The sequence below is a fragment of the Colobus angolensis genome, unplaced genomic scaffold, assembly GCF_000951035.1.
Source record: "Colobus angolensis palliatus isolate OR3802 unplaced genomic scaffold, Cang.pa_1.0 Scaffold12, whole genome shotgun sequence".
Lineage (NCBI taxonomy): Eukaryota > Metazoa > Chordata > Mammalia > Primates > Cercopithecidae > Colobus > Colobus angolensis.
This window is the reverse complement of record NW_012113141.1, coordinates 7,802,534-7,829,447: the sequence shown is the minus strand read 5'-3', so window position 1 is coordinate 7,829,447 and position 26,914 is coordinate 7,802,534. Positions and strand designations below refer to the sequence as shown.

The 26,914-nt window shown below is 36.5% G+C and overlaps 2 protein-coding genes across 5 annotated transcripts in view; both read right to left on the bottom strand.

Annotated features, from left to right (window-relative positions):
- ADK (adenosine kinase) overlaps nt 1-26,914 on the bottom strand; it is a 620,365-nt gene that overhangs the window by 367,086 nt on the left and 226,365 nt on the right. The window lies entirely within an intron of this gene.
- Nucleotides 4,543-5,420, bottom strand: LOC105502723 (40S ribosomal protein SA-like). Its single transcript, XM_011929375.1, is given in 2 exon segments — nt 4,543-4,958; nt 4,961-5,420. Coding segments are annotated over 2 exon segments (876 nt in total).

The following is a 26,914-nucleotide window of genomic DNA, read 5'->3' as shown; positions in this document are numbered from 1 at the left end:
AGAAAGAAAGAAAGAAAGAAAGAAAGAAAGAAAGAAAGAAAGAAAGAAAGAAAAGAAAGAAAGAAAAAGAGAGAGAGAGAGAGAGGGAGTGACCGAGGGAGGGAGGGAGGCAGGGAGGGAGGGAGAGAAGGAAGGGAGGGAAAGGAAGGAAAGAGAGAGAGAGAAAAGTAGTAATAATAAAAGATACAAGGTACAAATACAGTGTTTGAATTCTTCTTTAGATGCTGATTCAAATAAACTTACTGTAAAAGGCTATTTTTGAAACAATTATGAAATGCGAATCTAAATTGGGTATTAATAGCATTAAGAAATTACCACTGTGAATAATATGATGGTGGGTTTTTTGAGACAGTTCTCAGGCAATCTGGAGAATTTGAGGATGAAATAAGACATCTGGGACTTGTTTCATAGGAAAGGTACTTAAATCAAGTTTGGCAAATGTAAATAATTACTGAAGCTAGATAGCTGGATAACAGGAACATGGAGTTCATTATACCTATTATTCTTTCTCTGTGTATGTTTGAAACTTTCGATAATAAAAAGCTATGAAATAAAAAATTAAAATGAAACTCTTGATATATGATAAAAAAACAAAAATTTACCCTAAAAATGTTATTTCTTCCCAAAGAACCTACAAATTCCAGTGTGATATTTTGAAAACATCAATATGATTTTTAAATTCACGTGCAAGAATAATAAGAAAGTACCTACCTTCTGAAATAGATGAGTAATAATGATGGGATTAAGAGAGCAGTTTACTACCAGGTATTAAAATGTATTATTTGTTAATTGCTTTTGAAACAATTTGGTACTAATACAGAGATCAACAGAAAAATACAGAGTTCAAACACAGACCCAAGTACCTATGGTAATATAGTATTAAAATAAAGGTGTTTTTTTTTTTAGATGGAAATGAGGGAATTAGTACATTAAGCTGGCATAAAAATAGAACCATTTTCAGGGAAAAAAAGAAAAGTTTTTCCTGTCACACTTTAACCAAAAAATCTTTAACCAAAAGTGTAAAAACAACAACAGCAGCAACAACAACAAAAACCCCATACAAATGAAAAAACAAACCAAAACAAAACAGAACCCATAAAGGTATTAGAAAATTCAACCACTTATTTTAATAACTAAGACAGAGAAAGATTTCCTAATTATGGCACATACACCGAATACTACAAAGAAAAATTCTGATAGCTTAGACTTTGACATAAAGTGAAGATACCATAAAATCTTTGAAGAAGCCCCCTTTGCCACTCTCCTGGTGCTGCTGAGGTAGCACCAGCAGTTAAAAACAGAAATGGCTCTTGCCATTCTGGCCTCCCTTGTCTGACTCTAATAAGAGACTACAGCTTTGAGCCTGCCTATCGGCCAAGTGTAAATAGGTACTAACAACTGTATCATGGTCCAAAACGCTCATTGTGAAGACAGGTGAATCAAATGAGAATTTCCCAGGCATATCCACATTCCTGGAGAGTCCATATTTTAGCCTGCCTACACCCATTCTTGCATAACTACAATTTTTTTAAAAGAGAAATGATATAAACACTAACAAACAATAAACATATATATTCTCTAGAAGAAGGGCAAATGAAAATAATGAGAAACCATTTTTTATAATTTCACAGGCAAAGTTGTCATTTTTATATGAAAAAAAGCAAAAGGCAATATCACTTATGGGGATGGTAATGCATCATTTTTTTAAAAATCTGGCAACAGACATCTACAAACAATATTGGTAATTAAGTTTTTATAGGATAATTAAAATGAATAGAGTTCTTTTACAAAAAAGATTTACATGCAGAAAGTGTAAGGGGAGTCTGATTCATACCTCAATTATAACATCATCAAAATAAAAGTGTTACTGAGCACCCACAATAAAATTAGGCACTTGTTAATCCAAGAGACTCTTATTATATCTAAAAGTACTCTGTGAGGCAATACAAGCACAAATAAAGTCATCAGAAGTTCATAGCTCTAGTGGAGGAGTAAGCATGAAAACAAAATACAAGCAGTGTTATAATAAAGGTATGAACAAAATACTTGGAAAGCACCAAAGAATATGGGGCATAATGAAAAGGTCAAAGAGTAAATGACAAATATGCTGGTTCTTGAAGTTTGAAGATTTTACCAGGCTGAAAACAAGAAAAATAAACTAAAGTGAATTATACATAGAGAAACTCATACGCACAAAAATACAGAGACATGGGCAGGCTTTCTCTGAATTTAGTAAAAGATGGGGTCCATAATAGCATATTTTATGAAGGACTAACTGTGCATGACAATGACAAGCAGGCTGGGATCAGAGAGTTACATGATAAATCTGTATTTCAGAAAGACAATTAGGCAACAGAGTATGGAAAACTAACCAAAAAATGGGAGATAATTTTCCCTGGGTCTCTGAAAATTATGATCATGTAAAACTCATATCCACCAGCGAGGTTCCCAATGCTTACAGACTATTTTCTTGTTTAGTAGTGATATTGACAAATGAGACATTTTACATTTGTAGGATATGCATAATTTAAGGAACAAAAACTCTGCAAATGATCAATGTATCATGGTAAAAAATATCACATATGGGTAAAATCCATTTGAAGGGTAAAACAGCCCAATAAATATATATTATTTATTTATCAGCTTCTTAAGACATAATTCACATACTACACAAGTCATCCCTTTGAAGTGTACAGTTCAATGGTGTTTAGTATATTTCGAGTTGTACAGGCATCACCACATCAATTTTAGAACATTTTTCAACACCCCCCAAAAAAACCAGTTCACTCTTGAGTCACCACTTCCAAAAATCTCATCCTCACAAGTCCTAGGCAAACACTAATTTATTTTCTGTCTCTAAAAATATGCATGTTCAGGTCACTTCTCAGACACAGAATCATAAAACATGTGTGCTTTTATGACTGGCTTCTTTCATTTAGCATATTTTCAAAATTGCCCATGTTGTAGCACGTATCGGTACTGCATTTCTTTTTTGTCAAATGATATTCTATTGTATGGATATTCCAAATTTTGTTTATTCATTTATCAGGTAGTAACACACTTGGGGTGTTTCCATGTTTAGGCTATTATACATAATGCTGCTATAAACATTTGTGCAAACATTTTCATTTGTCTTGTGTATACACCTAGGAGCAGAATTGCTGTATATGGCAACTCTACGTTCAAATATTTAAGGAATTGCAAGATTCTTTTCCAAAAAGGCTACACCATTTAACATTCCCACCAGCAATGGCTTAGGGTTCTCCAAATCCTTGCCAAAACTTCTGTCCTTCTGATTATACCCATCATCCTAGCAGGTGTGAAACGGTACCTCAGTGTAGTTTTGACTTTAATATACCTGACAGCTAATTATGTTGAGCATCTTTTTATGTGCTCCTTAGTCATTTGTATATCTTCTTTTGGGAAACTGCCTATTCAGATATTCTGCCCATTTTTAAAAGTGAGTTATTTGTCTTTTCATCATTATTGAGTCTAAATGATTCTTTATATATTCAAGATAAAATAGATATGTGAGTGCAATTTTCTCCCATTCTATGGGTTGTCTTTTCACTTTCTTGATGGTGTCCTTTAAAGCACAAAAGTTTCAAAATTTGACAAAATCTAATTTATATATTCTTTTCTCTTATTGCTCATGCACATGACCTATCTAAGAATCATTTGCCAGCCCATATCCTATGCCCAGTCATAAACATGTATCCCTATATCTTCTTCTAATGGTTGCAGTTTTAATTCTTACAGCTAAGTCTTTAATTCATTTTGAGTTAATTTTTACATATGAGATAGGGGTCCAGCTTCTTTTTTTTTCCATATGGATGGGCAGGTGTTCTAGTACCCTTCATTGAAAAGACTATTCTTTATGCCATGGCACACTTATAGAAAAACAGGTTACCATAAATGTGAAGGTTTATTTCTGTTCTCAATTCTATACCATTAATAGACATGTCTATCATTATGCCAGAACTACACATTGGTATGGCTTCATCATACGTTTTTTAATTGGGAAGTGAGAAACACAATTTTGGTCTTTTTCAAGATTGTTTTGGCTATACTGGGTCCCTTGAATTTCCATATTAATTTTAAGAGCAGCTTGTCAAATTGTGCAAAGAATTTAGCTGTGATTTTAGTAGGAAATTTAAATTTATTTTAGATCAATTTGGGGGAGAACTGCCATCCTAAAAATATTAAATCTTTTCAAAATATCAACATTTAATGTCTTTCCATTTAGTTTCCTTTAATGTCTTTCAATGTTATGTAGTTTTGAGAGTATAAGTTTCACACTTCTGTTGTTATATTTATACTTAAGTACATTATTTCTTTTTAAGATATTTAAATGAAATTGTTTCATAACTTCATTTTCAGTTTGTCTACTAATATTGTGCAAAAATCCAATAGATTTTTCTATCTTGGTATTTTATCTGTCAACCTAGCTAAATGCATTACTTTTTTTTTTTTTTAAGAAACTGACGTTTATTTTCCATCAACCTTATTTACATGTTGCTTAAGAGTGTGTGCAAGAACAGCTTAAGACCTTTCAGTGGTTGCTCCTACCCATTCAATGGCCTGAGCATTGGGAGCTGCAGACCAGCCTTCTGTGGCAGGCTGAGCGCTCCAGTCTTCACTAGGGAACTGATGAATAGGTGCAGAAGGCACCTGCACACCTTCAGACCAGTCTGCAACCTCAGGCTGAGTAGCAGTTAACTCAGGAGCTGGAGCAGTCCATTCACCCTGAAATTCCTCCTTGGTCACAGCCTTTTCAGCAGCAGTCTGCTCTGCTTTTTCAATCTCTTCAGGATCTCTGTAGAGATCAGGCATGAACTTCCATAGGTGTTCATGGGAAATGGTGCCACACACGTGCAAAACTTCCTGGGCTGGCATCCACCACAGCAAACCCACTGAGTGAGCTTCCTTTTTGTTGCATGGAATGCCAATGTCCACATCAGAGGAGAATCTGTGTTACACAAATCAGTGGTAGATAGGTTAACGTAACATGCCTCTGTGACAGGTTGGTTGTCAGCCCTGGGGTTAGTAACCACAAGAAGCCGTGGCTCCTGGAAGGCTGCCTGGATGTGGTTAGTGAAGATTCCAGGAGTGAAGTGGCCAGCAACTGGAGTGGCTCCAGTGGCAGCAGCAAACTTCAGCACAGCCCTCTGGCCAATATTCCTGGAGGATAATCTAACACTGACATCAGCAGGGTTTTCAATGGCAACAATGGCACGAGCTGCCAGCAAAAGCCTCTCCCAGGTCCTCTTCAGATTTATGATGTGGATGCCATCACTTTTCCTCATAGAGATGTACTGTTCCATCTGGAAGCCAAGATTGGTACCATCTAAGCGGGTTCCTGCTGCAAGGAACTTAAGGACATCCTCCTCCTTCATTTGCAGGACATCCTCCTCCTTCATTTGCAGGACATCAAGGGCTCCAGATATGGTGAAAAGTTTCGCTTTAAGCTATGATGGGAATCCAGAACGCCATATGGACCCCTATGTGGGTAGTGTGAAAAGCCATTTATTACCTCTAATAGATTTTTAGGGGACTCCTTAAGATTTTTGTTTTGTATATAAGATCATGTTATCTACAAACAGATACAGTTTTACTATTTCCTTTCCAATATAAAAGCCTTTTATTTATCCAGTTAAAGTGTATGATTCAATGATTTTAGGTATAATCATACTTGTGTAACCATCACCACAAATAATTTTAGAACATTTTCTCACCCTAAGAAGAAACCTTGTACCCATTAGCAATTACTCCTAAATCTTCCCATGACTGATTTTTCCAACATGTTTCCAACATGTAAATATAGCGCACTTTAATTTTTCCTTTCCAAACCCCGAAGTTGCAGTAGCTAGTACATGCTTATAAATGATTTCATTGAAAACTGATCTTTCATCATAATGTGTTGTTTGAAAAGGAAACATTATGATTAAAAACACAGGAGATGATGAGTGAAGATATCCTGAAACTAACAGTATAAATACATGTCCACAATAAAAACTGCAAAAGCCTACTTTGAACTCACCGTAACGTAATCAAAAATAGTTATCAAAAGTTTACTCTAGCCTGAGTGCAGTGGCTCACATCTGTAATCCCAGCACTTTTGGAGGCCAAGGCAGAAGGATCACTTGAGCCCAGGAGTTCAAGACCTGGGCAACATAATGTGACCCCATCTCTAAATTTTATTTTTTTAAAGAAAAAAATTTATATGATAAAAATATTGATCAAATATTTATAATATTTAAAACACTCTGCATCATAATCACACACATTTCGAACTGCCAACAACGATCTAGAGGGCCAGCTATATATCAGAAAGCCTGTAGAAAGCCTGCTTTCTCAAATTTTCTCAAATTTTACAGGGCTAACTGAAAACATTAAGTTAGTAGTCAAATGTATTTAACAAGGAAAGCAGATGGTCAATGTTATGACTATTTAACCTAGTTCTGATTTCCTGATAACAATAATTGATATATATGAGGTTATGGGAGAACATCTATACCACATTCATAATTTTTCAGAGATGTTCAGTACTTTTTAGAGATGGATTCATCCTAGGATTAAAAATGTAAATGACGAGTTAATGGGTGCAGCACACCAACATGGCACACGTACACATATGTAACAAACCTGCACGTTGTGCACATGTACCCTAGAACTTAAAGTATAATAAAAAAAAAATTGAGGTGAGTTCAGACAACTCATTTACTGTCACATGAACATAAATTCCTTTCGTTTGTTTTTCTAATATGTTTTAACAGTAGTATAGGGATTTGAATTAACAAAATTAACTGTACATATTTAAGGTGTACAACTGTTTAAATTTTGGCTTATGTATATAGCTGATATACAATTAATCAATTTTAAATGTATCATTCTATTAGTATCATACGTAAGGAAACTGTTCACTTATTTTCATTTAGTAATGTTTTTACAGTTTTCAGAGTAAAGGTCTTCCAGATCTTTTGTCAGATTTGTCCCCAAGTATACCATATTATTTATGTGATAGAAAACATTTCTTTTATTAAATTTCAATTTCAAATTTTTGTTCCTAGTACAGAAAACTACACGAGTTGTAAGTACTGATCTTATATTCTGCAAGTGTGCTAAACTCAATTGTTCATTCTAGTACCTTTTTGTAGATTCTACAGAATAACATACATAGATGATCATATCACTGAAGTATAATGATTGATTTACTTCTGTTTTTAATCTAGAAGCACTTCTTTTTATTGACTAATTGCACTGGCTAGAACCTCCAGTACAATATAGAACAGAAGCAGTGAAAGCAGACATCCTTATCTTATTCTTGATCTTAGTGAGAAAGCATTCAGACTTTCACCAGTAAATATAATGTTACCATTGGTTCTTTATAGATGCTAATTATCAGGTTGAGGAAATTCCTCTCTATCACCAGTTTCAGGAGTGATTTCATGAGGAATGGATGTTGGATTTTATCAAATGCTTGCTCTGTGTCTTAAGAGATAAACACACAAATTTTCTTTAATCATCATTTTAGATGGAGGATAAGTATAGTACTTGTTACTTCATCTTATCAAAAGCAAAGAGCTCCAACTTCCTTTAGATTTAATGAATAAAAAATACTTTGACTTCATGAATGCAATCAACTATGCAAATATACAACTTATATTTGTTAGATAAAGAACTCTTCTAACTTTTTTTGTGGTACTGCTCTGTCTCTGAGGCTGGAGCACAGCGGCATGATCATGGCTCATTGCAGCCTCTACCTCCCAGTCTGAAATAATCCTCCCATCTCAGCCTCCTGAGTAGCTGGGACTATAGGCATGCACCACCACACTTGGCTAATATTTGTAATTTTTGTAAAGATAAAATTTGCCATGTTGTCTTGGCTGGTCTTGAGCTCCTAGACTCAAGCGATCCGCCTGCCTCGGCCTACCAAAGTGCTGGGATTACAGGCATGCTCCACCATGCCAAACTAGTAACTCTTTATCTACAATGAATTAGTAGACTCTTAAGTAAAATGGCTAAACTCAGCATAAATGGTTATCAACACCCTGGAGCAAAATACAGTACTATAGCCCAATATACTGTATGATGAACAATAAGAATATTTCAGACAGAGGCCAGATGCAGTGGCTCATGCCTGTTAATCCTAGCACTTTGGGAGGCTAAGGTAGGCAGATCATCTGGCCAACATGGTGAAACTCTGTCTTTACTAAAAATATAAAAATTAGCTGGGTGTGGTGGTGTGCACCTATAGTCCCAGCTACTTGGGAGGCTGAGGCAGGAGAATCACTTGAACATGGGAGGCAGAGTTTGCAGTGATCTGAGATGGGGGCAACAGAGTGAGACTCTGTATAAAAAAAAAAAGAAAAGAAACGAAAAAAGAGAGTATTTCAGACAGAAACCTGAAGTAGATTAGTGAATTCTAGTAGAGCTGGAGTGTAAATAAGACCATGAAACCACTAACATTTATCATGATTATGTTAGAAGTATCTGATGTGTGATACTATGAAGCAGTAAATGACCCACAGTCTCTATGTATTACCCTAGAAGAAATTTCTATGTTTACCCTAGAAGGAATTTAGAAACATTAAGTTAAAAAAAACAAAAACAAAAACAAAACAAAAAAACACTGCAAAAGGTTAACTAGAGCTGGGCATGGAGGCTCACATCTCTAATCTCAGCACTTTGCAGGTCCAAGATGGGAGGACTGTTTGAGCCCAGAAATTCAAGACCAGTCTGAGCAAGAGAAACCCTGTCTCTACAAAAAATAAAAAAATTACCAGGCATGGTGATATGTGCCTGTAGTACGAACTACTTTGGAAGCTGGGGCAGAAGAAGCACAGGAGGTCAAAACTGCAGTGAGCCATGTTCATGCCACTGTACTCCAACCTGGAAAACAGGTTCTGCTTCCTGCAGAATTATTATTCCTGGGAAAAAGACAGGGTTAGTTTCCTGCAAACCTCTCCAAACAACATCTTTGTCAACCAATGCCAATACATAATTTCTAAAATGTATGTTTCTGTTTAAAGATTCTATATTTTAATGATTTATATGTATATCTATATAAAATTATATTTAACTATTTATACAGATATTGATACTTCATATTTGAGTTATTAACAATGAACTCACAGTCAACAGTAATGTAACTCATGCCTGAACCAAGTTTGTCTATTACAGATTTTTATTCTCTAAGGTGTGTCATAGCCTTCTTATGCTTAGAAACACTAGACAGCATATCTGCACTATGCTCGGGATTTTTTAAACAGAAAAATCAACAACAAAAAAATGTGATTAATATGTCACTATATATGCATTGAAAAGGACACTTGTTTACAGTATGACAGCTGAAACAACAAAGCAAATCATTACCTTCTTTGACCTCAGAGAGGAATGAACACATAAGGTGACTCAAATTTTTTGCTTCTCCACATATGTCTACAAATGACTACAAAAGCACCCTGAGTACTGGTTTTGGATTTACAAGTACATTTTAGTGAGTAGGTAAACTCACACACGCAAAGCTTCTGAAGAATGAGAATCAATGTATAATGTGATCCACCATGGCCTTTATCAACATTTTATATCAGTGGCTCTTAACCATTTTTTGAGTTTTAGATTCTTTTGAGAATATGATAAAAATTATGTATCCTCAGAAAAATTCACACGTTAAAAAACTGTAATTTCATGGACTTACAGACCTCCTGAAGTCCATTCCAACTGACAATCCATGAAACATAGTTTTAAAGTGCCAGCTTTAAAGACTCTAGGCAAAGACGTTTTTTAAAGTATTCTTCAATAACCATTTTAGATATAAGCCATTGCTGAATGTGCTGAATATGAACTCTTCATATTTACAAAATAGTCACTGCTATACATTTTTCTTATGGAGTACTAAAGAATCTACAGAACATAAGGAAAAAAGCAAGATATAAACTAATTTAGAGCGTTCTTCTTGCTTCTTAAAATGCTCCAATTTGGGGGAATGAACACATACAATATGAGGTCTCACAGCACATTGATATTTGGGTGTTTTTGTTTTGCTTTCTGAGACAGGGTCTCACTCTGTTACCTAGGCTGGAGTGCAGAGGCACAATCTTGGCTCGCTGCAACCTCTGCCTACTGAGCTCAAATGATCCACCCACCTCAGCCTCCCAAACGGCTGGGACTACAGGTGTGTACCACCACGCTTGGCTAATTTTTGTACTTTTTATAGAGATGGGGTTTCACCATGTTGCCCAGGCTAATCTTGAACTCCTAGACTCAAGTGATCCACCTGCCTCGGCCTCCCAAAATGCTCAGATTACAGGCATGAGCCATGTCCGTATGGCACACTGATAATTATATCAGATTTATAATTTTTTTTGGCTCTCTATATATGACATACCTACAAATGTTGATTGTAATCCAGTATCTCTTTAGTCTCAATGAAAATTTTATTTGAAAGACTGCTAAAGACAACTTTATTTCACATTTGCAACTGACAAATTAACCTAGCAATTGTTTGGAAGTATCAACAAGAAAGCAAAAAATATTTTTTTAAAAAAGTAAACATCACAGAAACAAATATCAGCAATTTGTTCAATATCAACCAATGAAGGCTACTTAATTGGCAGAGGAAATGACACCCTTTTTATAATTGCATTTTAGGATATAAAGAAATGCTAAGTAGAGTGTTCTATATTAAAACTTTCAAGACGTACTGAATATTTCAATATAAAGATTTAAAATACTATGTTTTAACTACAAAGGGTCCAGAGATGCTGATAATATTTAAGTAATTATGAAAAACAAGACTATAATAATAGATAACTTCAAAAGTCAAAATATGGCTCTGCTTTGATAATCATTAAACCTGGCAAGGTTCCAGGTCTGATCACTTAAAAGGTATTTCTTGGTTAAAAATAAAAATCAAATAAAAAACGGGAAAATAAGTTGAATATACACTTCTCTCAAAAAGATGTATGCATGGACAACAAGCACATGACAACATCATTTACAATATCATTAGTCATTAGGAAAAGGCAAATCATAAATACAATGAGATATAACTTTATACCCACTGAGTTAGATATTAATAGTATGTAAAACTGGAAAATAAAATAACAAAGGTTAGTGAGGATGTACACAAACTCGAACCCTCATAAGTTGCTGGAGAAAATTTATCTTGTTGCAGATGTTGTGGTAGACAGTTTGGCATTTCCTTAAAAAGTTAAATATAGAATTACCATATGACCCAGCAATTAAACACTCTTCACAGGTATTTGCCCAAAATAAATCAGCCAAAGCATTTAGGTAAGACAAAGAAATAAAGGGCATCCAAATTGAAAGAGAGGAAATTAAATTAGCCTTGTTCCCAGATGAAATGATCTTATACCTAGGAAAACCTAAGGACTCTATAAAAATGAATCAAAATCAGGCATTCAAAAGGCAGAAACAACTCGAATGTCCATTGAATTAATAACAAATGTGGTATAGCTATACAATGGAACATTATTCAATTAAAAAAAAACGAAGTGCTAATACATGCAACAAAATGGGATGCACCTCCAAGACATTACTCTACGTAAACGAACAGACAGAAAATGTCACATATAGTGATGTTTTCATGCATATGAAACCTCCAGAATAGGTAAATCCATGGACACAGAAAGCTGATTAATGGATGAAAGGGGCTAGCCAGAGGGGAAATGACTGCTTGATGCATATGGAGTTTCTCTTTGGGGTGATGAAAACTTAGAACTACTTAGAAATTATGGTTGCACAGCACTGTGAATGCAGTAAATGCCACTGAATTGTATACTTTAACATGATTTATTTCACATTATATAAATTTTAAATCAGTTTTAAAACTTTCTTAAAGATAAGGATGTTTTTAACCTAAATGTTAACATTAATTACCGAAGCATTGTAAGGAAATGATACTACAAAATGTGTTTCTTAGTACGGTTTTCAGTAGCTCCGTGAAACACAGACTGCAGGAGAGCCAGACTGGATGTAGGGAGAACAGAGGAAAATTGTTCTGTAATCTAAAAGAGAAGTGAATAAACTGGAGAAAAGGAGAAAAAAAGTGTCAGGAAAAGACTGTAGGAAGTAGTGATCACTAGTGTAGATTCTGTAAAACTCCCAGGAAGCTAAAAGAGAAGAAATCACAAGCAGTACCTGACCCTCCAGCTTAGTGTTAGAATCCATTGGAATTTATTTGAAAGAGGCTGCTAGAACACACACACACACACACACACACACACACACACACACACGCCATAGCCTTTGCCTAAAGATAAAGGAAAGGAAAGGAAAACATTAGAAGAGCTGTAACAGTAGGAATTGCCAGCTGTGGAAAAGGAAGAAGAGGAGCCAGAAAAGAAGAAAAATCTGAGGGAAAAGGTATCACATAAGCTAAGCAAGACAAAGGAAAAGTTTCAGAGTTATGGTAAGGTCAACACTGATAAATGCCAGAAATAAGTCAAATAGACAAGAACCAAAAAGTGTTCACTGGATTTGGCAACTAAAAGTTCATGGGTGACTCCTGCCCACTGGATTTTTAAAACGTGGTGAGAGCAGATGAATGCATCAGAGATAAAGAAGTGTGAACTACACTGTCAAGAAATTCAGCTGAAATGAGGATAAGGCAAAAGTTGGAAAGTTTGCCCATTTGTTTCAATATTGGGATAGGAGCACATTTACAACAAAGTTAGCGAAGATCAAGAAGAGAATAAGGTTTGAGATTAGACTCAAGGCGTGAGAAGAAAATATAGATAAAAGGTTTTAAATATAGAAGGAAAGAAGGGAAAGACCTATTCCTCAAATATGGGTAGCAATAAGAAAGTACAGGTGTGAATGTAATTAAGTGTGGTTATGTATAATGCACCAAAAATACTTAATGAGTCAAACGATTGCTTACTAGAAGAAGTTGAAAAGTTATCTCCTATGGGTGTGTCTCTGAGTCAGTGAGACAAGGGTCTCCAGACTCCATGCCACAGATCCCAAGGGAGGCCCCAGACTTAGCTCCAGCTCCTCCTGCTGCAATAGGGGATGCATTCTGTCTGTGCAGAAACAGGAATCTGCTGGGAGATGGGTGCCATTTGAGCTAATGAGACAGGCACACCAACCTCCATCCCACAGCAGATCCTCAGGTGGTCCATTCTCTGCTCTGACCCTTCTTGCTGTGGTCTGAAAATATTTCTGTGCAGAGATCTGCTGGAAGAGGGGTATCTGTCTGGGTAAACAAGACGGGCTCTCCAGATTCTGCAACACAAGAGATCCTGAGAGCCCAGTCTCAGCTCCAGCCTTTCCTGCTGCAACCAGGAAACTATCTTGTTTACAGGGTCTACCAGCGAGATGCATGCTCAGATCAGGTTCTCCAGCCCCCATCCCACAGCAGATCCTGAGAGGGTCCAGTCTCAGATCCAGACCCTCCTCCTGCTGTTAGGGAACTCTCCTGTCTATGCAGGGACCTGCTGGGAGACACACCCATCTGAGCCAACATGACAAGCACATAAACCTCCATCCAACAGTAGATCCCAGGGTGGTGCAGTTTCAGCTCTGGCTCCTCTCACTGCAGTTGGAGAAGTATCCTATATATGCAAGAACATTCAGGGCGATGCACACCCCTCTGAGCCAAGACCAGGTTCTCAATCCTCTGTCCCATAGCAAATCCTAAGGGGGCACAGTCTCACCTCCAGCCTCTCCTGCTGTAGTCAGGGAATAATTCCATCTATGGAGGGACTTGCTGGGAGACACAGGCCCAACTGGGCCCAGGTAACAGGCATATCCATATGAAGGGGCCAGTCCTGGCTCCAATCCCTCTTGCTGCAGTCAAGAAACTGCCCAGATTATACTGGGACCTGATGGGTGATGAATGCCAATCTGAGCCAATGAGGTGAGCCAATCAGCCTCCTTCCCACATTAGATTCCAAAGAGGCAGTGTCTCAAGTCCAGTCACTCTCTTTGTAGTCGGGGACCTATCCCATCTGTGCAGAGATTTGTTGGGAGGCACACCCATCTGGACCACTAGGAGAGTCTTCTGGCCTCAGGTGTCTGGACGGCATTCCCACGCAGCCCAAGTACCTTCCTTGGGTCTTTCTGAGGTCTATCTGGGCCAGAAAGCTGTGTCAACCTTGGAGCCCTTGCAGGACTCAGCAAACCTAGGCCTAAAGCATCCTCTAGTACTGAGATGGCTGTAATTGGTCAGAAGCTCAGGGAATGCAATAATCAGTCAGCTTTAGAATCCCTGGAAGGCCTCTTGAAGAAGGACAGACACAAACAAAGTCAGGCTGGGAAGACTAAAATAAATTACAAATCCTTCAATGCACAGACATCATCACACTTTTAAAGCACTAAGAACATTGAGGGAAATACGATCACACCAAAAGAACAAAATAAGGTAATACAGACTAATCCCAAAGTGACAGAGATTTGTGATCTCTCCAAAAATTTAAAATACCTCTTTGAAGGAAGCACAAATAACTTAAAGAAAACATGAAGAATCAATTCAGAAATTTATGAGAGAAACAGAGACTGAAATAACTTTTTTAAAAAACCAAAAATCCTGCAACTATAACAAAAATTAATGAAGTGAAAATCGCAATAGAGAGCAACAGAAGCAGAATTAATCAAATAAACAAAAGAATCAGTGAGCTCAAAGAAAAATGATTAAAAATATGGGGAAAAGAAAAAATAAATAAAAGGAAGAACGCTTACAAAATCTATGAGAAGTCAAAGAAGAACTGAGAAAGACAAAGGGGTAGAAAACTTACAAGGAAATGATAACAGAAAACTTTCCATACCTGAAAAAAGATATAAATATTCAGGTAGAGTAAGGTCAAAGATCACTAATAGATTGAACACTAAGAAGATGACTCTAGGACACATTATAATCAAACTCACAAAGATCAAAGACACAAAGAAAAAATCCTGAAATCACTGAAAGAAAAGAAGTAAATAACACGTAAGGAAGATCCAATATGCCTGGTAGCAGACTTACCAGCAGAAATCTTATAAGCCAGGAGAATGTGGAACAATATATTTGGAGCGCTGGTGGGGAAGAAACTGTCAACCAAGATTACTGTGCTCAGCACAATTATCCTTCAAAACTGAAGGAGAAATAAAGACTTTCTTAGACAAACAAAAGCTGAGGGAATTTATCATAATGAGACTTGTCCAATAAGAAATGCTTTAAAAACTTCTTCAAACTGGTGTTATAAAATGAGTGTTATATTAATACTGAATATAAAATGAGTTTTTTAAAATGAGTGTTATATTAATACTGAATTTGCAGTGTTTAAAACACTAATATCTGTAGTAAGATGACTAAAAGACAAAACTATTAAAATAACTACTAAATAACTAATAATATTTAATAATAATTTATAATAAATAATAATTTTAATAATAAATTTAAATGAATAATAAATTTAACATTTAATAATAACTATTAAAAAATAATATCAAAGTTAAGTTGATTATCAGTTTTAGATACTTGCTATAACTACAGGATGTTTATTTATAAGCCTCATGGTAACCACAACGCAAAAATGGATAAAAAGCAATAAATTAAAATGTACTCTTAAGAGAAAATCACCTAACCACAAAGAAAGACAGTAAGAAAAGAAGCAGAAGAAAAGTTAAAAACAAGTAGAAAACAAGTAACAAAATAAGAGCAGTAAAACCTTATCTATCAATAATACTGAATATAAATGAACAAAACACTCCAATTAAGACACAGCATAGAAAAGGCATGGTGGCTCACGCCTGCAATCCCAGCACTGTGGGAGGCCGAGGTGGATGGATGATGAGGTCAGGAGTTTGAGACCAGCCTGGCCAACATAGTGAAACCTTGTCTCTACTAAAAATACAAAAATTAGCCAGGCATGGTGGCGCACGCCTGTAGTCCCAGCTACTTGGGAGGCTGAGAGAGGAGAATCGCTTGAACGAGGGAGCTGGAGGTTGTAGTGAGCCGAGATCACACCACTGTACTCCAGCGTCGGGGACAGTGTGAGGCTCCATCTCAAAAAAAAAAAAAAAAAACCCAAATAAAGACACAGGGTGAGTGAACGGATTTTAAAAACAAGACCCAAATACATGCTGCCTACAAGAAACTCATTTCACCTATAAAGACATATAGATACTGAAAGTGAAGAGATGCAGAAAGATATTCCATTCAAATAAAAACCAGAAAAGGGCAGGAATACCTATAATTGTATTAGGCAAAATAGACTTTAAGTCAAAAACTGTAAAAGAGATCATTATATAACGATAAAGGGGTCAAGTCAGCAAAAGAATATAACAATAATAAATATATATGCACCCAACAACGGTGTACCCAAATATATAAAGCAAATATTATTAGATATAAAGGGAAAGAGAGAGAGAGAGCATGAGAGAGAGAGTGTGTGAGTACACAGGAGCAAGAGCAAGAGATAAATACAGTAATAGTAGGGAATTTCAATTTCCTACTTTCACCTATGGACAGATCATCCCAACAGAAAATCAACAAACACTGAAGTAAAAAACTATACTCTAGACCAAATAAACCTAAGACATTTACAGAACATTTCATCCAACTGCCTTAGAATACACATTCTTTTCATCAGGACATGAACATTCTCCAGGAGAAATCTTATACATTATTAGACTAGAAATATACATTATTAGACTAGAAATATAAGAACATCAGTGTTCTTATACAAAAGAAACATAAGATGTTCTTATAAGAAATATAAGAACATCAGTGTTTAACTTCAAACAGTGAAGTTAAACTATACTCTAGACCAGATAAACCTAACAGACCTTTACAGAACATTTCATCCAACTGCCACAGAATACACATTCTTCTCATCAGTACATGGAACATTCTCCAGGAGAGATCTTATACTTCTAGTCTAATATATTAATTAGACTATATTATATTAGAACTGATAAATGAATTTAGTAAAGTTGTCAGATACAAAATCAACATACAAAAGTCAGTAGAATTTCTATACACTAAGAGCAACCAACCTGAAAAAGAAATCAAGAAAGCAAATCATTTACAATAGCTACAAAAAAATAAAATAACTAGGAAATAAATTTAACCAGGCAGATGAAAGATCTATACAAGGAAAATTATAAAACACTGATGAAAGAAACTGAAGAGAAAAGGAAAAAAAGACATCCCATATTCAGGAATTGAAAGTCTATTGTTAAAATGTTTTTTTCCCTTAATTACAATTTTTTTTTCTTTTACACAGAGATAAGATCTCTCTCTGTTGCTCAGACTGGAGTGCAGTGGCATGATTATAGCGTACTGCAGCCTTGACACCCTGGGCCCAAAGGATCCTCCTGCTTCAGCCTCCCAAGTAGACGGAACTACAAGTGTATGCCTAGCTAATTAAAAAAAATTTTTTTTGTAGAGACGGTCTCATCATGTTGCCTAGGCTGGTCTTGAATCCCTGGACTCAAGCAATTCTCCCACTTCAGCCTCCCAAAGAGCTAGATTACAGGCATGAGCCACCATGCTTGGCTTTGTTAAAATATCTTTGTTTTTGTTTTTGTTTTTTTTCTGAGACGGAGTCTGGCTCTGTCTCCCAGGCTGGAGTGCAGTGGCCATATCTCAGCTCACTGCAAGCTCCGCCTCCCGGGTTCACGCCATTCTCCTGCCTCAGCCTCCCGAGTAGCCGGGACCACAGGCGCCTGCCACGTCGCCCGGGTAATTTTTTGTATTTTTAGTAGAGACGGGATTTCACTGGGTTAGCCAGGATGGTCTCAATCTCCTGACCTTGTGATCCGCCCGTCTCAGCCTCCCAAAGTGCTGGGATTACAGGCTTGAGCCACCGCGCCCGGCCTGTTAAAATATCTTTACTAACCAAAGTGAGCTACAGATTAAATTCAATCCCTATGAAAATAACACAGGCATTCTTCACAGAAATAGAAAAAACAAATCCTAAAATTCACATGGAACCACAGAAGACCCCAAATAGCTAAAATAATCCTGAGCAAAAAGAGAAAGCTGGAGGCATCACACTACACAAATTCAAATTGTATCACCAAGCTATAGTAACCAAAACACCATGGTACTGTCATATAAATAAATAAACAGACCAAAGATATCCATATGGAGAAGAATAAAACTAGATCCTCATGTTATACCATGTATAAAAATCAACTCAAAATGGATGAAAGACTTAAATGTAAGACCTGAGACTACAAAAGGGAGGCAGAGACAGGAGGATTGCTTGAAGCCAGGAGTCAAGGTTACAGTGAGCTATGATTGCACCAATGCACTCCAGACTGGGCAACATAAGACTCCCCAATCTCTTAAAATAAACATAATTTTAGTCACCGTAACTTATTCTGCTATTATCCTAGTCTCTTTTAGCATTATGTACAATTTGAAATAATTATGACTCAGAGTATCATTTAAAAACTATTCAATATTTACAAATTATGTATGCTACTAAAAATTTTTCTCAATTAACTATGTTCGATTCATCTGCACTTCCAAAATGTTGCTATATTTATGAATGGATCTGGAGAGATGTAGCATTTGTTGATGATAGCTTATTTAAAACTCTAATACCTTTGTCTTTCCTTTGTGGCCAAACACAAGAATTCCTAGCTCTGAGGATGAAAAGTTTTGTCAGTTTTCTACATCACTATGAGAAAATATCTACTTACGTGGCTATGGAGGAGTTTCTAGTATAAAACTGTATTCATAAAGAAATAATCCATATGCTTTTACATAAACTTTATTCTAGATTTTCTTTTTTTTTTTTTTTTGAGGCGGAGTCTTGCTCTGTCGCCCGGGCTGGAGTGCAGTGGCCGGATCTCAGTTCACTGCAAGCTCCGCCTCCCAGGTTTACACCATTCTCCTGCCTCAGCCTCCCGTGTAGCTGGGACTACAGGCACCCGCCACCTCGCCCAGCTAGTTTTTTGTATTTTTTAGTAGAGACGGGGTTTCACCGTGTTAGCCAGGATGGTCTCGATCTCCTGACCTCGTGATCCGCCTGTCTCGGCCTCCCAAAGTGCTGGGATTACAGGCTTGAGCCACCGCGCCCGGCCTATTCTAGATTTTCAAAACAGAAACGGCTATATTACTTTGGTCACAAACTTCTACACACATAGTAGGTACCTTTGAGAATAAACTTTGAAATAAATAAGTAGACCACAGTTACTTTGTATTAGACACAGATAACATTAAATCAACTGTTCTACATCACAGTGAATTTTAGAAGTCTATATTAATGCTAAGTTAATGCATTTCCCTTAAATTTCCACAAGGTTAACTTATACAAAACACAAGGTTAATAATATCAAAAATACAGCAAAAAGCCTGTCACTTGACATAAATATTTTTGGATATGAGGTAATTTCATAACAAGTATAAAGATATGAAATAATTTTGCATGTGTTGCAATTATGAGGTAAATTTAGAATTTTTGAAACTTTATTATTGTAACTAAATTGTTCACTAAGTCCATTTCTTTAGTTTGCATGACAATCGAAAGTACTGAGAAAAATTATTAATTAAAAAATTCTAGATGCATTTCTTTCCTGTGGACATTATTAAATGGAGTTTTTAAGTCAATACTTCATTTTTATCAAGGTCATTACACTTTTATTTTTCAATATATTCTGAAATACATATATATATACACAAACTCTGTTCATATAAATATAATTTCATCACTAGATATCCCAGCCTCAATCTATCACTTTTTTTTAGTTTAACATATGAGGATTGAGGGAAAAATATTCAGACTGCTCATTGATCACAGATTATAGGCACATGCAAATGTGACATAAAACATTTATCTACTTATACCAAATACTAGTCATTAGCACCATATTTTCTACTTATTTTATCTGTCTATGTAAGGAAGGAAGCATAGAAAGGGCTTTAGGTTTACAAACAGACCTACAGTTAAATTGTGTGAGCCAGAGTTAAGTTAACAAACCACAAAGGGCTAGGCACGGTGACTTATGCCCGTAACCCCAGCACTTTGGGAGGCCGAGGTGGGTGGATTGCTTGAGCCCAAGAACTTGAGACTAGCCTCGGCAACAAGTAAAACCCCATCTCTTAAAAAAGAAAAAAAAAAAAAAATTCACTGGGTATGGTGGGATGTGCCTTCAGTCCCAGCCGGGAGGATCACCCGAGTCCATGGAGTTCGAAGGCTGAAATGAGCCTTGATCGCGCCACTGCACACCAGACTGGGTAACAAAGCAAAACTCCATCTCAAGAACACCACCACCACCACCACCCCACGAAGGTCTGATATTTAACTGTTTTTCAATCTGCTGCTTTCTCTCTGCATACACATACGCACGGACACACAATGACATAAGGACACAAGAACTGTGGATCAGAAACAAAGACAATTTATTACTCGTAGCTAAAGCAGCAGCTAGAACAATATATTTAGGCCAGTTCCCTGAGCTCCAATCTCCATGAGGCAATGCAGTAAGGGATGAATGTTACTAGTGCATACAGCAGAGAGCATCACAGGAGAGTAACCCCCAAATTAAGGAACTCTGATCTTATATTGGTTTGCTACTCTGCTCTGCCCCGGAAAGATTGCTCATTACACTCAAATATTAGCAAATCTCCTCTGGGAAGGGGAAGAGAAGTTATTTTATTTTTATTATCCTTGGATGTCTCCAGGGAGGGACATGTCAGTAGTTTTACTGTCTTGAAATTTCTTCTTATACAATTGGCACCGTAAATGCCTTTCCTTAGAAGACTCAGACTGTGTAGGAACATGAGAAATCCATGAGCTGTCTCCCAACACTCTGGTTCCCATTTGTAAATGGGATTAATAATGTATACATAGAAGTTCTACTGAAGCACTGTAACGTTTAGATGTAAGGGTGACTAATGTATAGAAAAATTAATTATTTGAGACATCAGCTGTTGGAATAGACTTGCTAGAGATGTACTGAACAGGAGTGTTTTTGATTCTCTTGGTACAAAATGAAGAAAGGAAAAATCCTACTATCCATTTATAATATACCATCCTATTTATAAAATGGGTATTTTATAAAATAATCCAATAATATCTACTGTACAAACAGAATTTAAAAAAGAACCCTTCATTTATTCTAATTAATCTATTTCACAGTGATTTTAATGCTGCAGAGTGTGATCCACTAGTGGAAGATATGAGCTGTAATTGGTCACAATCATCATTTAAAAAGTTAACAGAATATCAAGGTGCAGTGGAGGTATTAACTATATGAATTCTTCAGTGAAATATTTCAGATACATACACACACATGCATACACACAGAGGTCTCCTTGGTAGCAACTTAAATTGTGTTTCTTACCATGGATTGATTGGCAAATACACTCATTTGCTTGTATAAATAACATAGATAAGTAGCACTATGCCTGAGAATTGAAAACTTAAAAATAGCACCTAATGTTTACCAACAAACACTTAAGAGGAAACCTGAGTTTATAAATATAATGAAAATTAGAAAAGATACAGACCAATTGTCCAAATTTCAACTGTAGACAAGATAATAGAAATAAATAACAACAGGAAAATCAAAGCAAATGGTCCTGAATGAAAAGGGCTAAATATCTTAATAAGAAAGTTAAACACTTTTAAAATTTTTCCAAATGACAATATGCTTTTCTGTTCAGTCTCAGAAAATGCTATCTGTAAATCTTCCTCAACTCATATTATCCCACAGACTACATTTCTAGCAGATACTAAGTATTAAAGAAGATAAAAGCCATGTGGAACAACCACTACCCCAAAAGGGCTTACAACAAAATAAAGTTAAATATTACTCCATACACACTATATCATTAATTCTTCATTGCACAAAGCTAAGTATATACTTTATGTACTATGTGAAATATTTTGCTTCTATCCCTTTGGGTCATTTCATTATTCCTCCAGGCAGCAGAGAAGTTTTTAAAAAGTTAACTTATATATACACACATACATATTCTGTTAACAATTCCAAGTAATCTTGATTAGGAAGCAAGTGCTTTTATTAATAGTTGGTTTATCTTACAAGAATATTAGCAGAAAAACACTTCATGATACATATCTTGGCCATGTGAGCTTGGCCAAATAATAAACTCTTCAGATAGACATATAAAATCAGAAAAGAGCAGGTGCAGTGTCTCATGCCTGTAATTCTAGCACATTGGGAGACCAAGACAGGAGAAGACAGAGCAAGACCCTGTCTTTAAAAAGAAGGAAAAAAAATACTGACCCCAGTACAGACAAATATATGGAATGAATACTTGTAATGAAGTTTTAGTGATATACCACACTCTGCTTAATGTATTATAAATGCATACAGCTCCAATAATCATTATCCCAAAGAGTGGAAACAGTAAGTGTCAGTGAGAGAAAATAAAATATCCAGCAACTCAAATTTAAGTGCTAATTGATCTTTCTGTTTAACTTTTTTAAGATAGATAATAAATTAAAGTGGAGTGATGCCATGAAATATTGGAGATATAGTAGACCTTAAGAATCATATAACAGATCAAGTAAGCTGAATCATTTGCCCAAAATGACTTAGTTGCTTGGTTGGCAGAACATGGAGTAGACCCTCCACATCATGAGTTCCCACCAAACCTGGTGGTCACTTGTTATGACTGTTTCTATCATCTAATATGTTGACAAAGTTTTCCTTAAGACTATAACAAATAGATGTATTACTCTAAATAACCATAAAGGAGTTGGAGTATCATGGTTACCTTAAGCAGTATTCCAAAGCTGATATGTATTCAAAACCAATATTTGTTTTAATAATTATTTAAGGACTTCATGAATAATTATCAAAGAATGTTAAGGTTAAAGGAAAGGTTTCACCGGGGAAGTTTCTACTGTTTATGAAGGAATTGTGTAGGGATAACAGAGACGCAATTTTTCTATGAAAAAATTCAGAGAGTTACTGGAATATTTCTGTGAGAGTCATTGAGGCTGTGCAGGTGATTCTTATCAGGGCAGCATAGGATCTACTACACTGAAAATAAGATAAAAATTGCTATCTGACCTCAGACAAGAACTTATTCCACATGCTCAAGACAATGAGTTTACCTCCTCCTATTCTTACACACATCTTCTGTTCAACAATAGTAATCAGTAGAGAGACTAATCAAAGTCAGTGATTTCATTGCTTGTGTTACAATTCGTATACCAATTTGTTGAATACTTATTTTTAAAGGCAGTTTTAAACTGATGCTTATTCTGGACAAAGGAAACCCTTTTTCTTAATTCAGAGTGATTTAGAGCATTTTAAAGCTATACTTCCAATCTATGACTTTCTGTAATTCAGAAAGGATTATTTAAATTCTCAAGGAACTCTATATGCAAAATCAAGTAAACTGAACTTTTTTGTTTCTTTTTTTTCTTTGAAACTGAGTCTTGCTCTGTCACCCAGGCTGGAGCGCAGTGGCGCAATCTCAGCTGACCGCAAGCTCCACCTCCTGGGTTCACGCCATTCTCCTGCCTCAGACTCCAGAGTAGCTAGGACTACAGGTGCCTGCCACCATGCCCGGCTAATTTTTTGTATTTTTAGTAGAAACAGGGGTTTCACCGTGTTAGCCAGGATGGTCTCGATCTCCTGACTTCGTGATCCACCTGCCTCGGCCTCCCAAAGTGCTGGGATTACAGGCGTGAGCCAGTGTGCCCTGCTTTTTTTTTTTTTTTTTAACTTTAAGTTCTGGGATACATGTGCAGAACGTGCAGGTTTGTTACATTGGTATACATGGGCCATGGTGGTTTGGTGCATGTATCAACCCATCATCTAAGTTTTAAACCCTGCATGCAATAGGTATTTGTCCTAATCCTCTCCCTCCCCTTGCCCCCTACCCACCAACTGGCCAAGGTATGTTATGCTCCCCTCCCTGTGTCCATGTGTTCTCATTGTTCAACTCCCACTTATGAGTGAGAACATGTGATGTTTAGTTTTCTGTTCCTATGTTACTTTGCTAAAAATGATGGTTTCCAGCTTCATCATGTCCCTGCAAAGGACATGAACTCATCCTTTTTTATGGCTGCATAGTATTCCATGGTATCTATGTGCAAGATTTTCTCTATCCAGTCTATCATTGATGGGCATCAGGTTGGTCCTAAGCCTTTGCTATTGTAAATAGTGCTACAATAAACACATGTGTGCATGTGTCTTTATAGTAGAATGATTTATAATCCCTTGGGTACATACCCAGTAATGGGATTGCTGGGTCAAATGGTATGTCTGGTTCTAGATCCTTGAGGAACTGCCACGCTGTCTTCTACAATGGTTGAACTAATTTACACTCCCACCAACAGTGTAAAAGCATTCCTATTTCTCCACAACCTCACCTGCAACCGTTGTTTCCTGACTTTTTAATGACCACCATTCTAACTGGTGTGAGATGGTATCTCATTGTGGTTTTGATTTGCATTTCTCTAATGACCAATGATGATGAGCAATTTTTCATGCTTGTTGGTTGCATGTCTTCTTTTGAGAAGTGTCCATTCATATCCTTCACCCAATTTTTGATGGGGTTGTTATTTTCTTGTAAATTTGTTTAAGTTCCTGTAGATTCTGGATATTAGACCTTTGTCAGATGGATAGATTGCAAAAATTTTCTCCCATTCTGTATGCTGCCTGTTCACTCTAATGACAGTTTCTTTCACTGTGCAGAAGCTCTTTAGTTTAATTAGATCCCATTTGTCAATTCTGGCTTTTGTTGCTATTGCATTGGGTGTTTCAGTCATGAAGTCTTTGCCCATGGCTATGTCCTGAATGGTATTGCCCGGGTTTTCTTCTAGGGTTTTTATGGTTTTAGGTTTTACATTTAAGTCCTTAATCCATCTTGGTTACTTTTTGTATAATGTGTAAGGCAGTGATCCAGTTTCAGTTTTCTTCATATGGCTAGCCAGTTTTCCCAACACCATTTATTAAATAGGGAATCCTTTCCCCATTGCTTGTTTTTGTCAGGTTTGTCAAAGATCAGATGGTTGTAGATGTGTGGTGTTATTTCTGAGGCCTCTGTTCTGTTTCATTGGTCTATACACCTGTTTTGGTACCAGTATCGTGCTGCCTTGTAGTACAGTTTGAAGTCAGGTAACATGATGCCTCTAGTTTTGTCCTTTTTGCTTAGGATTGTCTTAGCTATACAGGCTCCCTTCTGGTTCCATATGAAATTTAAAGTTGTTGGTGTTTTTTTTTTTTTTTTTAACTCTGCGAAGAAAGTCAACAGAAGCTTGAGGTGAATAGCATTGGATCTATACATTACTTTGTGCAATATGGCCATTTTCACAATATTGATTCTTCCTATCCATGAACATTGAATTTTTTTCCATTTGTTTGTGTCCTGTCTTATTTCCTTGGGCAGTGGTTTGTGGTTTTCCTTGAAGAGGTCCTTCATGTCCCTTATAAGTTGTATTCCTAGGTATTTTGTTCTCCTACAGCAATTGTGAATGGGAGTTCACTCATGATTTGGCTCTCTGCTTGTCTATTATTGATGTATAGAAATGCTTGTGATTTTTGCACATTGATTTTGTATCCTGAGACTGCTGAAGCTGCTTATCAGCTTAAGGAGGCTTTGGGCTGAGACAATAGAGTTTTCTAAATACACAATCATGTCATCTGCAAACAGAGACAATCTGACTTCCTCTATTCCTATTTAAATACCCTTTATTTCTTTATCTTGCCAGATTGCTGTAGTCAGAACTTCCAATACTATGTTGAATAGGAGTGGTGAGAGACGGTATCCTTGTCTTGTGCTGGTTTTCAAAGAGAATGCTTCCAGCTTTTGCCTGTTCAGATGATAATGGCTATGGGTTAGTCATAAATAGCTCTTATATTTTGAGATATGATCCATCAATACTTAGTTTTTGAGAGTTTTTAGCATGAAGGGATGTTTAATTTTATCAAAGGACTTCTCTGCATCTATTGAGATAATCATATGGTTTTTGTCATTCGTTCTGCTTATGGGATAGGTTACATTTATTGATTTGTTTATGTTGAACCAGCGTTGCATCCCAAGCCGACTTGATTGTGGTGGATAAGCTTTTTGATGTACCGCTGGATTTGTTTGCCAGTATTTTATTGAGGATTTTCACATGGATGTTCATCAGGGATATTGGCCTGAAATTTTCTCTTTTTTTTCTTTTTTTTTTAATTAATTTTTTTTTATTATACTTTAAGTTCTAGGATACATGTGCATAACGTGCAGGTTTGTTACATATGTATACTTGTGCCATGTTGGTGTGCTGTACCCATCAACTCATCAGCACCCATCAACTTGTCATTTACATCAGGTATAACTCCCAATGCAATCCCTCCCCCCTCCCCCCTCCCGGTGATAGGCCCCGGTCTGTGATGTTCCCCTTCCTGAGTCCAAGTGATCTCATTGTTCAGTTCAGAAATTTTCTTTTTTTGTTGTGTCTCTGTCAAGTTTTGGAATCAGGATGATGCTGGCTTCATAAAATGGGGTAGGGAGGAATCCCTCTTTTTCAATTGTTTGGAATAGTTTCAGAAGGAATGGTACCAGCTCGTCTTTGAACATCTGGTAGAATTCAGCTGTGAATCTGTATGGTCCTGGGCTTTTTTTGGTTGGTAGACTAGTAATTACTGCCTCAACTTCAGAACTTGTTATTGGTCTATTCAGGGATTCGACTTCTTCCTGGATTAGTCTTGGGAGGGTGTATGTGTCCAGGAATGTATCAGTTTCTTCTAGATTTTCTAGTTTATTTGTATAGAGGTGTTTATAGTATTCTCTGTTGGTAGTTTGTATTTCTCTGAGAATAGTGGTGATATCCACTTTATAATTTTTTATTGCATCTGTTTGATTCTTCTCTCTTTTCTTCTTTAATAGTCTAGCTAGGCCGGGCGCGGTGGCTCAAGCCTGTAATCCCAGCACTTTGGGAGGCCGAGACGGGCGGATCACGAGGTCAGGAGATCGAGACCATCC